The 15,500-nt window shown below is 36.5% G+C and overlaps 1 protein-coding gene across 2 annotated transcripts in view; it reads right to left on the bottom strand.

Moving 5' to 3' along the window:
* TRPC4 (transient receptor potential cation channel subfamily C member 4) overlaps positions 1-15,500 on the bottom strand; it is a 195,069-nt gene that overhangs the window by 97,153 nt on the left and 82,416 nt on the right. For both annotated transcript variants that reach the window (XM_060637296.3, XM_060637297.3), the window contains exon 3: positions 10,057-10,575. In XM_060637296.3, the coding sequence (XP_060493279.1) occupies positions 10,057-10,575 (519 nt within the window). The remainder of the gene's footprint in view (positions 1-10,056; positions 10,576-15,500) is intronic.

The raw sequence follows: 15,500 nt of genomic DNA, 5'->3' as shown, positions 1-15,500 counted from the left end.
GAACTTAGAGAATGCCATGGAGAAAAACAATAGTGTCTATCATTTAAAACTGAAGCAGTCCTGTGGTCAAAGGGAAAGCAGGCCTTTTTACAAACATTCCGGAAGCAGACAGCCTGGGAGCTTGAGTCAAGATGAAGGTAAAAAGAAAACCATGGAGGAAGAAGGCCTTAGTTTTTTGCTGTGGCTGCAGAGGGCAGGCCACTGTGTTCTCCTAAAGCTGAAGGAAAAAAGGAAACGGAAAGTTACAGAAAGCTCAAGAAAATAATCCTATGTGACTGTTTCACCAGTTCTGTATTACCTAGAAGCAATCTGTAAACTTCACACAGCTTCAGAATCATGAATCACCAAATTACAGCACAGGCATCCCAGAGGGTTTTACTGTACATTGCTGATTCCAAGAATTCAAACAAACAAACAAACAAACAAACAAACAAACAAAATAACCTCTATTTAGAAAAGTTGTGACTGTTCCTCATATGGTCAAAGCAAGGGTAAGGATAAGCTGAAAAGTTTCCTCTCTGATGCATAATTTGTAAGGGACCTTGAGCAGAAGTTTGTATCTCAAAGCCATCAACATTTCTTGTGAACAGTGTTTCTGTTTTATAGATTTCCAAGACAATCTACTGGGTTTTTGTAATTTTCTGGGAAATAATGTTGGTTGGAATAAGCTGTTAAGTGGGTAATTTCAAAAACTGGTAACTCTTAGTTTTGCTTAGTGATTAGAGACAGAAAATATGAGCAGTGATAATGACCCAGGAAAAATAACCCCGAGATGTAAATGTGAATTTTGTGCAAAAGAAACAAAAGAAATGGATCTCCATTGAAAAGATCCCATCTCAATAATGGAAAACAGGTGACCTTACTGCTACCCTTGCCTGTCAATCATCATGGAGATGGAGGGACCAGTTTCATACAGAAGAGTAACTCATTTGAATACTGAGAGAAGGTGTCTGATACACAGTGGATTTTTCAAAGCTATTATCATTAAATTTATGTTTTTAGTTTATATCTGTGGCAAATGAAAGCTACACTGAAAGTGTTGCTAATCCTGAGGGTATTTGCATTTTTGTCAGGTGAATAGAAGAATATACCTCTTTGAAAATAAATTGTTCAACCCTTTCCTTTTTGTACTTATTTAAAGCAGTATCAAATAAAAGCTATATTTTATATCTAATTTAAAGTTAAGACTAGCTATTTTATGTTTCATAAGATATTCATCTGTCACTTGCTCATGAATGCAGTTTAAAAGGATAAATTTATACAATGTTTTGGACATATACAATTTAATATTTAATTGTGGGAAAAGCCTAATCATTTTCAGATTCGAATTAGAAGAAGCGGTTGCATATCATTAAATGAGTTGCAAAAAAGAAACAAAACCCTTGAACCTTTGAATTCCAAGCTCTAAAAACCTAGTGTTAAATTAAATGCCTAGTGACCTGTCATAGTTCTGTCAGCCAGGCTGTGAGTCCTGAACAGGCATTTGCTTCAGCCATGACACAGAAGCAGGTCCAAGGATGTTTGGTCCCTACTGGGCTGAGGCACGGGAGGGAGTCTGTGAGCCATGTTGTCTCTGCTTGGCAACGGCAGGTGTGAGCATATACATGAGAACAGAGAGGCAGAGGCCTAGAAATCGGTCAGTGAGCTTGCTCAGGAGAACAGTGGGAAAGAGAATTCAGCTGGAGGAATGCTGCTTTTTATCACTTTCACAAGTCTCATAGTTATTTGTAGCACTCAGTGTAGCCTTATGCATTCAAATCCTACTGTATGCCTCACTTTTTTAATGAGTGCTATGATTCAGTTCCTGACTCTGAGGTGCAGCCAGATAGTGATTCCAATGCCTAACATATATTGAAAAATGCAAGCCGGAAGAACAAATTCAAATCAAACCCGTATACCATATGAGTTACTTCTGAAAGTCTATAATGGAAGCATTAGAATATGGACAACCTTAAGGGTTGGAATAAAATTTATACATTATATATTTTTGATGAGAGTGTATGGTTTAATATAAATGGGTCAGTGTACTGACTATACCGATAGACTGTAAGAAGGATAAACTTATCTTTGACATATAACAATGTAATGGGAGCCACGAAGCTTAGATGCCTATTCGTTACAAATATTAAAATGTTTAATGACGAAGCCTACCCTTTTTGCTGCATAGTATACAACAGGATGATGCATAGCATTTCCTGTATGTGTTTGGTCTTTCATATTGGGGGCCTATGAGGAGATAAAAACAGTGACAATGATAGTAATAATTAATAATAATAGAGAGCTACCCTTTCCTGGGTAAATATACCAGGAAGTATGCTAAAGTCTGGGCTTGCATTATCTTGAAAAACGAAACAGAAACAAAGTACAAGACACAAAACAAAACACCTTTCCTAGTGCTGTAGGCATTGTACTGGAGGAAGTAAAACTAAAGGCAAGTTCAGTTGGAGAAATAAAATGTGAAAACAAGAAGCAAAGCAACATGCACAATAAAGCTACCATAACAAGAGAAAGCAATAATTAATTTTGACTTGAGAATAGATGAAGCCTTCCCACGGAAAGTGGTATTTGGAAAGAGATCTGAAGGACATAAATGTTTTCAAAACAGTTCAAAAACAGAGAAGAGAGAAAAAGGAGAGGAACATGGTAAATAAAATCAAATTGAATTCAAATAAATCAGTATATGTTAAATAAGTAAACCAAACAGTGGCAAAGGTATTTTCAAATTTACTTATACAAATGAGTCTCAAAGTTATTTCAGTAGGGAAATGTCAGTTATGAGGAAAGCATCATATGCAGTACCTTCTCATTTTTCTCCCTAGCACTACTCTCTTTGCCATTCTCCCACAGTAGTTATTTGATGTCTATGAGACAGTGCCTCTATAGGATGAGGTGTTTTTCCCTCCAAGTCATCCATACTTTGATGTGGAATTTACCAGGCACAAGGAAGTTATGAAAGCTATATTTTAGACACCATAAACTTGAACAAGAGTGACAAAGGAGGAAAACACAAGATTAAAAAACAACCAATTGTTAATAATAATAATAATAATAATAATTGATCAGCTCCTCTGCCTACTTTGTAGCAAAAGCAAAGCTTTGCATGGCTGCAAGCCAGCCATCCAAATCTGCTGTATCAAGAGGAGACAGCCATTGTTGGCCAGCGCCATCCCAAGGTTTTTTGTTTTTTTTTTTTTTAACGTTTTATTTATTTTTGAGACAGAGAGAGACAGAGCATGAACGGGGGAGGGGCAGAGAGAGAGGGAGACACAGAATCGGAAGCAGGCTCCAGGCTCTGAGCCATCAGCCCAGAGCCCGACGCGGGGCTCGAACTCACAGACCGCGAGATCCTGACCTGAGCTGAAGTCGGCCGCTTAACCGACTGAGCCACCCAGGCGCCCCCCATCCCAAGGTTTTGATACAAAAGCCAGGGAGCAACATTGTCATTGATTTCTCTGTGATTTTCTTGTCGGAGATGGGCAGCGATGTACCCTTGAGGATTGGCAGTTTCCAAATAAAAAGTACATACTTAGAGTGCTATTTTTCCTTAACTACTACTGGCATCTGACTACGGATCTCCAGAGGGAGTTTCTCATGTAGATTTCAGGTAGATAGAGAGCATGGGTAGTATGTTTTATTCATTTTTAATATGAAATCCATACAGTAGCTAGTCCAAATTTAAACATTTATTGATCCTTTTCAAATAAAATTTGAATTAAAAAATTTTTGGCAGTATAAACTTACCATTAAAGAGTTTACAGAATAACAAAACAAAACTTATGATATACAGTTAAGTCTGGTTGTAGGTAGTTTTAAGAATACAAATTTTCTGGGGTGCCTGGGTGGCTCAGTCGGTTGGGTGTCCGTTTTGGCTCAGGTCATGATCTCGCGGCTTGTGAGTTTGAGCCCCGCGTTGAGCTCTGTGCTGACAGCTCGGAGCCTGGAGCCTGCTTCGGATTCTGTCTTTCTCTCTCTCTCTGTCCCTCCCCCGCTCACACTCTGTCTCTCTGTCTCTCAAAAATAAATAAACATTAAAAAAATTTTTTTTAAAAGAATACAAATTTCCTTTGTTTCTGCTCCATTTATTATTTAACTGCTCCTCCCATTGACCAACCTTCTTTTATTTTTGTTTTTGTTTTTTGCATGAATCTCTTCTTTTAGATATATATATATGTGTGTGTGTATATATATACATATATATACATATACATATATATACATATATACATATACATACATACATACATATATACATACATATACATATATATACATATATACATATATATATACATATACATATATATACATATATATATATATGTATATATATGTGTGTGTGTATATATATATGTATAATTTATTGTCAAGTTGGCTAACATACAGTGTATGCAGTGTGTTCCTGGCTTTGGGATTAGATTCCAGTGATTCATCACTTACATACAAATCCCAGTGCTCATCCCAACAAGTGCCCTCCTCAATAACCATCACCCATTTTCCCCGTCCCCACCCTTGTTCCCTCACCCTCATCAACCCTCAATTTGCTCTCTGTATTTAAGAGTCTCTTATATGCCCAATCCTCTTTTGATGCCCTCCCCTTCACATTCCTTTGTCCCCCACCCAGGGGATCCCCTGGTTGTGTTAGGGCTGTATCCTCTGTTGTTCCCCTGTCCCAAACCTACCCCATAGGTCTCCTTTCTTTCAGTAGGTTTGGTTCTCGATTCCACATCAAGCAGTTTTGAATAAATCAAGAAACATAAAATCCTAAATCTTGAGGGCTTTAAAGACCTTTGATTCTGGAATATTTGGAATCAACTGAGTTCACCATGCTATGGATGGCATCTGATTGACATGAATCTCTTCACATTTCTCTCATTGCTCCATGACAAGATAAACAAAAGATAAGAAGGACTGTTGAAGTGTTGATTTTTCTCCTGACTCTTTAGCAACTCTATTAATTTATAAGACAGAACCCAGATTAGTACCAAACTTTAAAGTTAATGTTGCAAAGCTGTTTCATACTTTCACAAAAGGGAAAATTAAGTTGAAAAAAATATGCTGTTGACTATGTACAGATTATTTTTTTCACTTTAATTTGAGAGAGTGATAAAAAGATTGAGTTGTAATGCTTTCACACAAAATAATGTATTTCACTGCTTTCTATTATTATTCATCATCTAGGCTTCTTTAATTTGGACTAGTTACTTCACAATGTGTTCAATCATGTGCAACTGAAACTAGGTAAGGTCTTTGCTGTGAAAATATGTAAGGAATGCAACAAGCTCTCCACACACATGCACTCACCTTACAAATATTAGGAAAGAACAATGACAACATGTAAGTGATTTTAACTGCCATAAATTCTGTATCTGCAAAAATTATACCAGGAACCAAGAGACTAGTTCCTTGTTGAAGACATGTCTTCAATCATGCTCACCTTTATCTAATACACAGGAAGAGAATCTGTTCCAAGGAGGTGGATGCTTGGCTCTGTTTTTTTCCAGCTTCCTTTGACACTATTCATTTTGATAAGTACCATTGGAATGGGGTTCTGGCTTCTAGTCCCAGTGAAGGGGACTTTCCCTGCTTTTTCCTCAGAGTGAGACTAAAGAGATTATTTTTTGAAGGAAAAAAAAAAGTGGGTTAAGGAAGATAGGAAAAGGAGTTCTTCCCTCTTTGAAGAAATCAAGTGCTTTATCACAATGCAAAAATAAAAAAAAAATCTTAAGGTTGAAATGCATGGCTAAATTATGAAGAAGCTGAGTCATGAAATAAACTCATGTGCTCAACTGAACTAGGCTAGGACCTCCACTTTGATCAGATTTACCCCATGTTCATGGGGATGACGTCTAGGTGAAGGCAATGGTGTGTGATGGTTAGAGTGGCTTGCATAGTTAAGACCTGGATTTGCACCCAGACCCCAACATTTAACAGTGTTAACAATGCACATCATTCAGCACTCAAATTCCTCACAGGAAAAAAAAAATCATACTTTATAGGTTTGTTTTGGAGGTTTCAGTGTAATAAACCATGTTAACAACTGTAAAAGGTGAAATGAAATGCAGTCACTTAGGTCAAGAGGTTTTAAAAAGGACCTGGGAGGCCATTAAAGAGGTAGGCTTTATGCACGTACTCACGAGGGTAGAACTGTTAACTTTTGAACTGGGCCAAAGCACAAATATTCCAAGGACTCTGCAGGGGAAATCTGCAACTTGCTATCATAATGGACTTTTGCTTAGTGATGGCCATAGCAACCAATTATGTTTAGTCAAGATTAGTTCTCTGCCATCAGCACCTATCAAACAACTTATCCAAGCATTCCTTTCTGTCTTTAAAAACCATTGACTTTTGTTCCCTGGTTCCCTAGAATGCAATTTGGGTTGTTACTCAAATCTGTGCTTCCCAGATTGCAATTCTGAGACCTCAAATCAATCCTTTTATTTCAGTTCTGCCTCTTTTCTTGGCCGACACAACTTAACCCAGTTCTTAACATATATTGATTTTGAATTGCTGGCCACTAGATTGTTAATTCTACTAGTATATGGTCAATACAATTACAGCATCATTACTCCAGTATTCATAGAAACAATAAAATCCTCTCTATGCGTATAAAAATATCCATGATATGCAATTAACGCAGGCCTTTCTTTTTGGATGATATTACAGAAATACCAGAACAAGTCTGCAATCAAGTCCCAGCAACATGGATTGTTTCAGTATTTGAATTCATAAGAAGGCTGTTATTAGGTAATTAGATAACAATGCAATTTAGTCAGACAAAGAAATATGCAGGGAACCTTCCAGAATTAAGAGATTCTGAAACTTCATTCAGGTGCATTCATTTTGAACACCTTCTATCTGTCAGTACTGAAGTATGACTGGTAAATAAGATAAATGTGTTCCTGGCACTCACACCTGGAGGAGAAGAGAGAAATGTAACAATGCAATGCAAAATAGAATGTGTGGAATGAGGGTATTTATCCAAGAGATTCTATGGAGGGGGATTGCTTCAAGGAATCTCCCTGTGGGAGGGAGGACCTGAGATGAGCTTGAAAAAGTGAGTAGAACTTAGCCATGTGAAGATCAATAAGAAGGCATTCCAAAATCGTAAGAGACAGACCAAAGACAAACCTCGAAAGTCTTTAGACTAAAACTAGGAAAACTTGTGGTGAAAAGACACAAGGCAAGACACTTATGCCAAAGCACAGTTTCATTTAAGATACACGATCTTAATAGAACACCTTACATCAAATCTTCTGAAGTCAATGATTTATGAATAATTAAGGAATATGTTTCATAAAATACAACCTATGATTTCAGAGTTTATATGAAAGTAAAACCTTATTCTTGATTTTATAATGCTATTAGTCATCCAGTGTTACTTTGCTTTGGAAAAACTGTTCAACCCAAGGGAAATGTGCTCTTTGAAACTGAATGAAAGATAGTCTAGAACAACTCTGTAAGAATTTTGTTTTAATTTTTTTCTCCATTGTAATTTGGAAAGAGGAAAAGAGAAAATGCAAATGCGGTCTTTTAAAAATGTATCTTTTAAAAGATATTACTAATTCTTATTTTCTTGTTACATGTTATGAGTTTTTAGCCGCCCTTCATCCTGTTGTATCGTTAGGGTTGATCAGCCTCCAATTCCACAACTTCATATTAGCAAAAGGTATAAACATCTTGAAAGAAGTCGTAAGAAATGATCAAACTCTTTCTATAGCTTTGCTTCTGACATCTCTAAGGACTTAATTTGTCACTTTTTGTTTAATAGGCTTTGAAGTTAAGCATGCGTTGTATATTTCTGAAATATACAAAAGAGCCTAGGCAAAAAAACAACAAACATGTTTACTAGGAATGAACATTTTTAGTGGTGCAGAAACAAAACTGAGAACAGTATATATTGAACATTTTATTGTCTCCCTGTAATAGGCTATAAGCTCTAGGGCACAACCACACCACAATGGAGTCCCAAGTGCCCTGAGCATTGCCTGCCTTGTGTTCTATAAAAATCGAGGGGCACCTGGGCATCTCAGTCCATTAAGCGTCCAACTCTTAATTTTGGCTAAGGTCACAGGTCATGATCTGGTTCATGATATTGGCCCTGCTTCAGGCTCTGTGCTTACAGCATAAAGCCTGCTTGGGATTCTCTCTCTCCCTCTCTCTCTGCCCCTCCCTGGCTCATGCATATGCATGTGAATGCTCTTTCTCTCTCTCAAAATAAAGAAACGTTAAAAAATATGTTCGAAGAGTTAATGACCGAATGAATGAATGAATGAATGAATGAATAGAATGCATAAAAATGATTTGTGAGTAAAAATATACTCAGATGTTAATATGTTAGAAATTCAGATTAAAATTTTTTGTCTTGGACAGCCTTTTGACAAGAATTGGGCAGCTTAGCTTCATTTGATGAAATGTCATGTAGTATTTAATTATGAGGGTCTGGTAAAAGACTCTATGAGTATTTTGTTCCAGTGCTTTCACAAAGATCATTGTGGCTAAAGACAAAGTTAAATCAGTTATGATATCGGGACCAAATCAGTGAAGGCATAAAACAGAGGTAAGTTGGTTCACTAACTGCAGAGGGAACAAAAACACAACAGGTTTTGGGTAGAAACAAAAACAAGCAGCCAGCTGCTGCTACTGTGTTTTCTTTCATTTCATGGATTTCACATCCTGGGAATTTCATTCCCCTCACCATGAGTTCTAATACATGTTGTTACTTTTAGGTATCGTATTTAGTACCTCAAAATCTTTAATCAGGGGAAGTTTTTCATCAGTTTCTTATAGTTGTGTATTAAATCTATTCTATTTCCTTTAAGACACCAAGTCCCTGAGTCCTAAACACAAGAACCGAAAAAAAAAAATTAGCTGATACTGTTGGCATGTCTCAAACTAGCATGATTTTGGAATCAGAGGGACTGCACACAAAAGAAGCTACTTCCTTCCTTGATAGGGGAAAAAATCATTTTAATTAGTTTCTGGCTCCCATGACAACAGGCCAAAGAACTACAGGAAAAACTCGAGGAAGCAAATTCAGGTATCTTGAACCTTAAATATTTAGCAAGTAGCAGTAGATAAAGCAGCCAAGGCTAATGTGAGATAATCAGGGCTAACTTCAAAAGAAATTGAATACATTTTTTATTCAGAAGACTCTTTTTCTTTTTCATCTTGCGTTATATAGTTTTCTCCAACTATTTTTCTAGAATAGATAATTACTATAATTCAAGCATGAACAGAGAACCAACATTTTCTGAAGATAGAAGTAAATAGTTTTTTTGAGAACTCATTTAACTCAGTGATAGAAACAAAAACAATTATGCTGCGCGATGAATAGAATAGATCTGGGGTTTCTTTACTTAATATTCACTCCATGGAAATTTCATGAGAAATTTATAACTCTTCTGCTGTTAACTTCTTTAACCTCTTATTCCTGACAAATAAAGGAAATAAGCCAGATGTAAGAGAAGTCTTAGTACTTTCATCTGCTGTTGAACTAAGGGCTTTTCTTTTGTTAATAACTTCTAATAATGTATTTTATTAATATAAATAATGTACTTATAATTTGCTAAATACTTATAACTTACTAAGAGCCTTCACACCCATCCCCACGTTTTATACTTCCTACAAATCTTTGAGGAAAATATTTGATATATATAAATATAGATAATTAAATATTATAAATGTTAAGTCCATTAAGCAGATGAGAAAATCCCATCTCAAAGAGATCTGAAAAATAACAAGGCCCTCTAAAGTAACAAGACTTATAAATGGCAGAACCAGAACTTTTAGTGAGAGGAGTATAAAATTCATTAGTTTGTCCATTATACCACAGTAAATGTGTACATTTTAACACATACGACAAATACCATCACCAGTTATTAAGCCATTTCTTGCCATTCTTCCATGTGTTTCATAATTATTAATCTGGTGAACAACAAATATCATCCACTTACAGTTAAGTAGAAAGTGCTCGAAATCCCAAACTTAGAGTACCTGTTTACCTCACCGTAATTACGTCCTATGGCGTTTTGATAAAAAAGTCTGGCCAACACTCACCTCTTTTTGCCGGTACTTTATAGCCAATTTTAGTCTTGCGAGATCATTTCCGCTTTGTTCTTCTATGAGACTACTGTCATCTCTGTAATTAAGAATGATTTCCAGTTCTCTGGAGCTCCTTGTCTGATCCAATAGGTCCTTAGCAAACTGTTTGCACTGTCGGGACAGCTCTTCATACTCCGACTTGAATTCGTTCTCCACCTTACTCAGTTCCTGAAGCTCCCAACTTAACTGAAAGGCTGTGAGGAAAGGGTCTTCACTTGACAGTGCGATGAGAGAGGGGCTGGCCAAGGCCTTGTAGATGTTGAGTCTTGAGCGTGAATGGCGGAGGCTATCCACATCTGAACTGGAGACGCATTCGACGCAGTTACAGCGGACCTCGTGGGGTCTGGGCACCGAAACTCCTTTCTGAACCAAAAGCTTTATTATCTCATAATTATTTGTATGGGCTGCCAAAATGATTGGTGTAATGTCTGGAGTGAATTCAGAGAACTGCTTATCGAGGAGTATGGGAGGCACCTAGAAAAAAGAAGAAAGCAGAGGTGATGAATATTTATTCATTTGTTCAAGCCTGTGAATTTCAAACAGCATGCTATAGCAACGCTAAACAAAGTTCATAAATCTTTTGCCAGGCTTTTTTTTGCAGGAGAGAGATGTATTTTTTTTTTCTGCCAGAAGACAAGAGAAAATTAGAAAACCTTTTCAATATAACGACACATTATTCTTTTTTTAAAATTTTTTTTAACGTTTATTTAGTTTTGAGAGAGATCCAGACAGAATGAGAGTCGGTTGGGGGCAGAGAGAGAGGGAGACACAGAATCTGAAGCAGGCTCCAGGCTCTAAGCTGTCAGCACAGAGCCCGACATGGGGCTCGAACTCACGAGCTGTGAGATCATGACCTGAGCTGAAGTTGGACACTCAAACGACTGAGCCACCCAGGCGCCCCTAATGACACATTATTCTTATCATATTTGTTTAATCTGAATTATGACATTTTATGAAATCTTAAAATAAGGGGGTTATGGGAACTCTTTACTTGATGAAAGACTTTCTTGCTTCCAAGTTATTTCCTGACTGGCAATCTTTGCTTTCCTTTCCTGGAGGTATGGACTCCCTAAATAATGAAGAAATACACTGAAAAATAATGATTTGTTTTAAACCCAAGCTTTTCTTGTGCAACAGAAGTCTTTTAGTTCTTCAGTATTTTTTTTCTTTGTATATTTGTTTGTTTCTCTACTGAATTCGTAAAATCAAGCCTCTGATTATAGGTGGCAGTAGAACTTAAGAAGGCTAGCCTCAGGCTTTCTGTTTTTATCTATCGCTCTATAGTATATTTTCCAGATGGCAACAGGTGCTCCATTGCAAACATGACCATTTTACCAGAAGCAAATGGTTCCCAATGAATCAGGTCACCAGTGTGTTTACGTGCAATTTCCTTTGGGTTTTACTCTAGGAATGGTAGTGACAAAAATAATAGAATAGGCACGATTTAGTCAACATCCGTTAGGTACATTAACCCTCACTATTTATCATTCACATGTTATAGATGTGATTCCTCAGTGAGGAAGACCTAATATATGATCCCAGGTCCACCTGTCTGACATCTCACCCTCTATGTATTACCCTACACCACACCGCCTTCCAATTTTTGGTTTAACATTTCTTCCTCTGGGCACAGAGTGATGGAAGCATCTATGAAAATAAATGCTATATAAGGATAAGTTAAACAGGCATGGCAGAAAAAACGATGACTAAAATATGCTGTAAAATATGAAGGAAACCATAGAAGGATCAAAAGCAAAACAACTGTGGGGAGAAAAACAAAACTCATGTGAAACTTTAATTATACTACTTTTAAACAGAAGTATACTCTTTATATGAGAATAATTAAACCTGTATGCTTCTAATTTATCTGACCATTTAGAATATCTATTTGTTTTGGGGCGCCTGAGTGGCTCAGTCAGTTAAGCATCTGACTTCAGCTCAGGTCATGATCTCACCGTTCATGAGTTTGAGCCCCACGTGGGGCTCTGTGCTGATCTGTGCTGACAGCTGGGAGCCTGGAGCCTGCTTCACACTCTGTGTCTCCCTCTCTCTCTGCCCCTCCGCTGCTCATGCTCTCTCTCTCTCTCAAAAATAAATAAACATTAAACAAACTTTAGAATATCTATTTGTTTTATAAGAAACACCATATAAAAATTAACGAGATGTAGTTGTCTATTTAAAAGGTTATTTAAAATGTATGCAATCAGTTGATAAATATAGTACATACTAGTTTTAAAATGTGATTATAAATACAAAGGAACAATACTGTTGAGATAGAATTATATATTAAAGTGGAGTCAATACATACTTCATTACTTTTTAAGTGAACAGTTTCACCTTAAATATGAAGTTAATTAAAAATTTAACTATATATTTATTACAAAGAGAAAAATGTCATTACTCAGAACTGAACAAGAAGTGATCTTTTACTAACCAAAACTTTAAGTTTTTTCTAAGGCAGACACAAGGGAAAACAAAACAATGTAAGTAAATAAGTTCCTATATTAAATGAATATTTTTTATAGTTTTTAAAAAAAAAATATTTATTTTTGAGAGAGAGAGACACAGGGCACAAGCAGGGGAGGGGGCAGAGAGAGGGAGACACAGAATCTGAAGCAGGCTCCAGGCTCTGAGCTGTCAGCACAGAGATCAATGTGGAGCTCAAACTCATGAACAGTGAGATAATGACCTGAGCCTAAGTCGGACGCTTAACCTACTGAGCCCCACCCAGGAGCCCCTTAAATGTATATTTAAGTGATAGATGCAACTTGAAGTGGGTTCTGAATTCAATGTAATTTCATTCTAGATTTCTCTAGGTTTCAAAAGCTGTCAACGATTTTAATTTATTAACCATAAAATTCAACTTTGAAAAATATTTCAAGAAATTTTGTGAAAAAATATATGACCATACTAAAAAGTATTCATATTTCACAGTTTATTTATTTTTAGAGAGAGAGAGAGAATGTGCACAAGTGGGTGAGGGGCAGAAAGAGAGGGGGAGAGAGAGAGAGACTCCCAGGCAGGCTCCGTGCTGTCAGCATGGGCGGAGCCCAATGTAGGGCTTGAGTCCATCACCATGAGATCATGACCTGAGCCAAAACCAAGAGTTGGACACTTAACTGACTGAGTGACCAGGCACCCCAAAGGCGTTCATATTTTACAAGAAATGTCTTAGTATTAGAGATACAGTAAAATAACTGATAAAATATGTGAAAATATACCAAGAATAAATATTCTGTTGATGAGTTTTAATATTCAGTAAATCATTGTGAAATTTTAGTTTCGTAAATATACAGACATCTTTAATTTTGTCCGTATTCATCTTTGACAATAATTTTTGAGTGAAACTGTTTTATAAGACCACAAATATAATAATAATTTATTGGTCCATAAATAACTTTTTTTAATTATGTCATTTTAATTGTCTTAGAGTTTCCTCTTACTCTAAAATATATTCTAAATTCAACAATAAATTATATGCTGTCTTTACCATTAATTGCTTGATGCCCAGCTGGTCAGAGAACACTAGACATCGGGGACAGTTTGATCTTAAATGTCCCCACTGTAGGAGTGTGTGGGGCCTCTGACCAGCTGGCCAGGCAGGCACACATCAGTGTTTATACATGTCCCAAAGGAAAGGCTCTGGGCTTCTCTTATTCATTAAGGAAAGTAGTAATAAAACAAAAACACTGTTAAAAAACTGCCTGTTACTTGAGTAGTAATTACATGCCTGCTTCAATGATTCCATGGTGTTTGAAAATTGGGAGTTTTCTTACCCTATCATCACTTCTACATTTACTAAGTCGTATTCCTCTGTATGTAAAAATATTCCCCTCTTCCTTTTTATTATTGCGTATCACTATGGACCCATGGATTCTTCCATTATTTTTTAACATGGTGTGATGCATTGCAATAATTATTAATTTTGAACTTATTGAGGTATAAGATACATTTATTAAAATGCACAAATGTTAATGTGATGCTTGATATATTTTTGAAATGTGTATGCACCTGTGTAACACAACACAGATAAAAATCCAGAAGTGACTGCACTTCATGAATCTTCCTCTTGTCACCTCCTAGTCATTATATATATATATATATATATATATATATATATATATATATTTCTGTATTTATGTATTTATTTTGAGAGACAAAGTGCAAGTGGGGGAGGGGCAGAGAAAGAGGATCCCAATCCCAAGCAGGCTCCCCACTGCCAGAGCAGAGCCTGACGTGGAGCCTGAACCCACAAACCATGAGACCAACGGCGAGATTATGACCTGAGCTGAAACCAAGAGTCAGATGCTTATCTGACTGAGCCACCCAGGTGCCCCCATTACATTTTGTGATCACAAATCTAACTGCTATCACTATAGATTACTTGTACATACTTTTCACTTTATATAAATGAATCATAAAGTATGTACTGTTTACATCTAGCTTTCTTTGTGCAACATCAGCTCTTTGAAATACATCAATATTGTTAGTAATCATTTTTGTAATTTCAAGTCTGCATAATGTTTTCATTTATGAAGATAGGACAATTTATTTAACATTCTCTTCTTGATAACATTTGTGTGATTTCCAGTTTCTATTTGTGGCCAGGAATATTGCTCCTATGCACATTTTTTGTCCGTGTCTGCTAATACATATCTAGGAATGTAATTTCTGGGTCAAATAGTTTTCTTAAGCAGTTATAGCAATTTTCCTATCACAAATTATACCGGGTATTGCCAATTATCCACCTATAAGTCTATATATCTCCCTATTTGTTTATGCCACTCCTTATGTCAAGAAATCATTTTGAATTCTTTTATTTATTATTTATTATCAAGGATGGGTGTTGAATTTGCCTAAGGCCTTTTCCACCTCTATGGAGATGATTATATAATTGTTCCCCTTACTCCTAAAAATATGGTAAATTAAATGAATGAATTTCTTTACATTGAAACATTCTGCTTTCCTGAAATAAATCCCATTTGGTCAAATGTGTAATATTTTTAGTAAGACTAAAATTTTTATTTACATTTTTTGCGTCCATGTTCAGAAGTGAGATTGATTTATAATCTTTACTATGCTGTCTTCAACAAATTTCTGTTTGAATACTGTGCTTGCTTCATAAAAAAGCATATGAGTTCTCTCTTCCTTTGGGAGACAGGGAGATGTGCCACTCAGATCTTTCTTCGAGAGGATTTACTGCCTGCCCGTAAAAAGTGTGGTCCATTAACAGGCCCCAGCTCTCCACCCCTTCAGGTCCTCCTCAGTTTTGGAGCCCAGGACAATGACTGCACAAGTAAGCTAGACAAGAGACGAGCTCTTTCCACACAACCTGGGAGACCTCGAGTAGATAAGTTTCCTCTGAGCTTCCCTTTACACTGGCAGGGATTTTTGTCAGT

This window comes from Panthera onca, chromosome A1, assembly GCF_046562875.1.
Source record: "Panthera onca isolate mPanOnc1 chromosome A1, mPanOnc1 haplotype 2, whole genome shotgun sequence".
In the NCBI taxonomy this organism is placed as follows: Eukaryota; Metazoa; Chordata; class Mammalia; order Carnivora; family Felidae; genus Panthera; species Panthera onca.
Note: the sequence above shows the minus strand (reverse complement) of the source record. Positions and strands in the feature narration are given on the sequence as shown.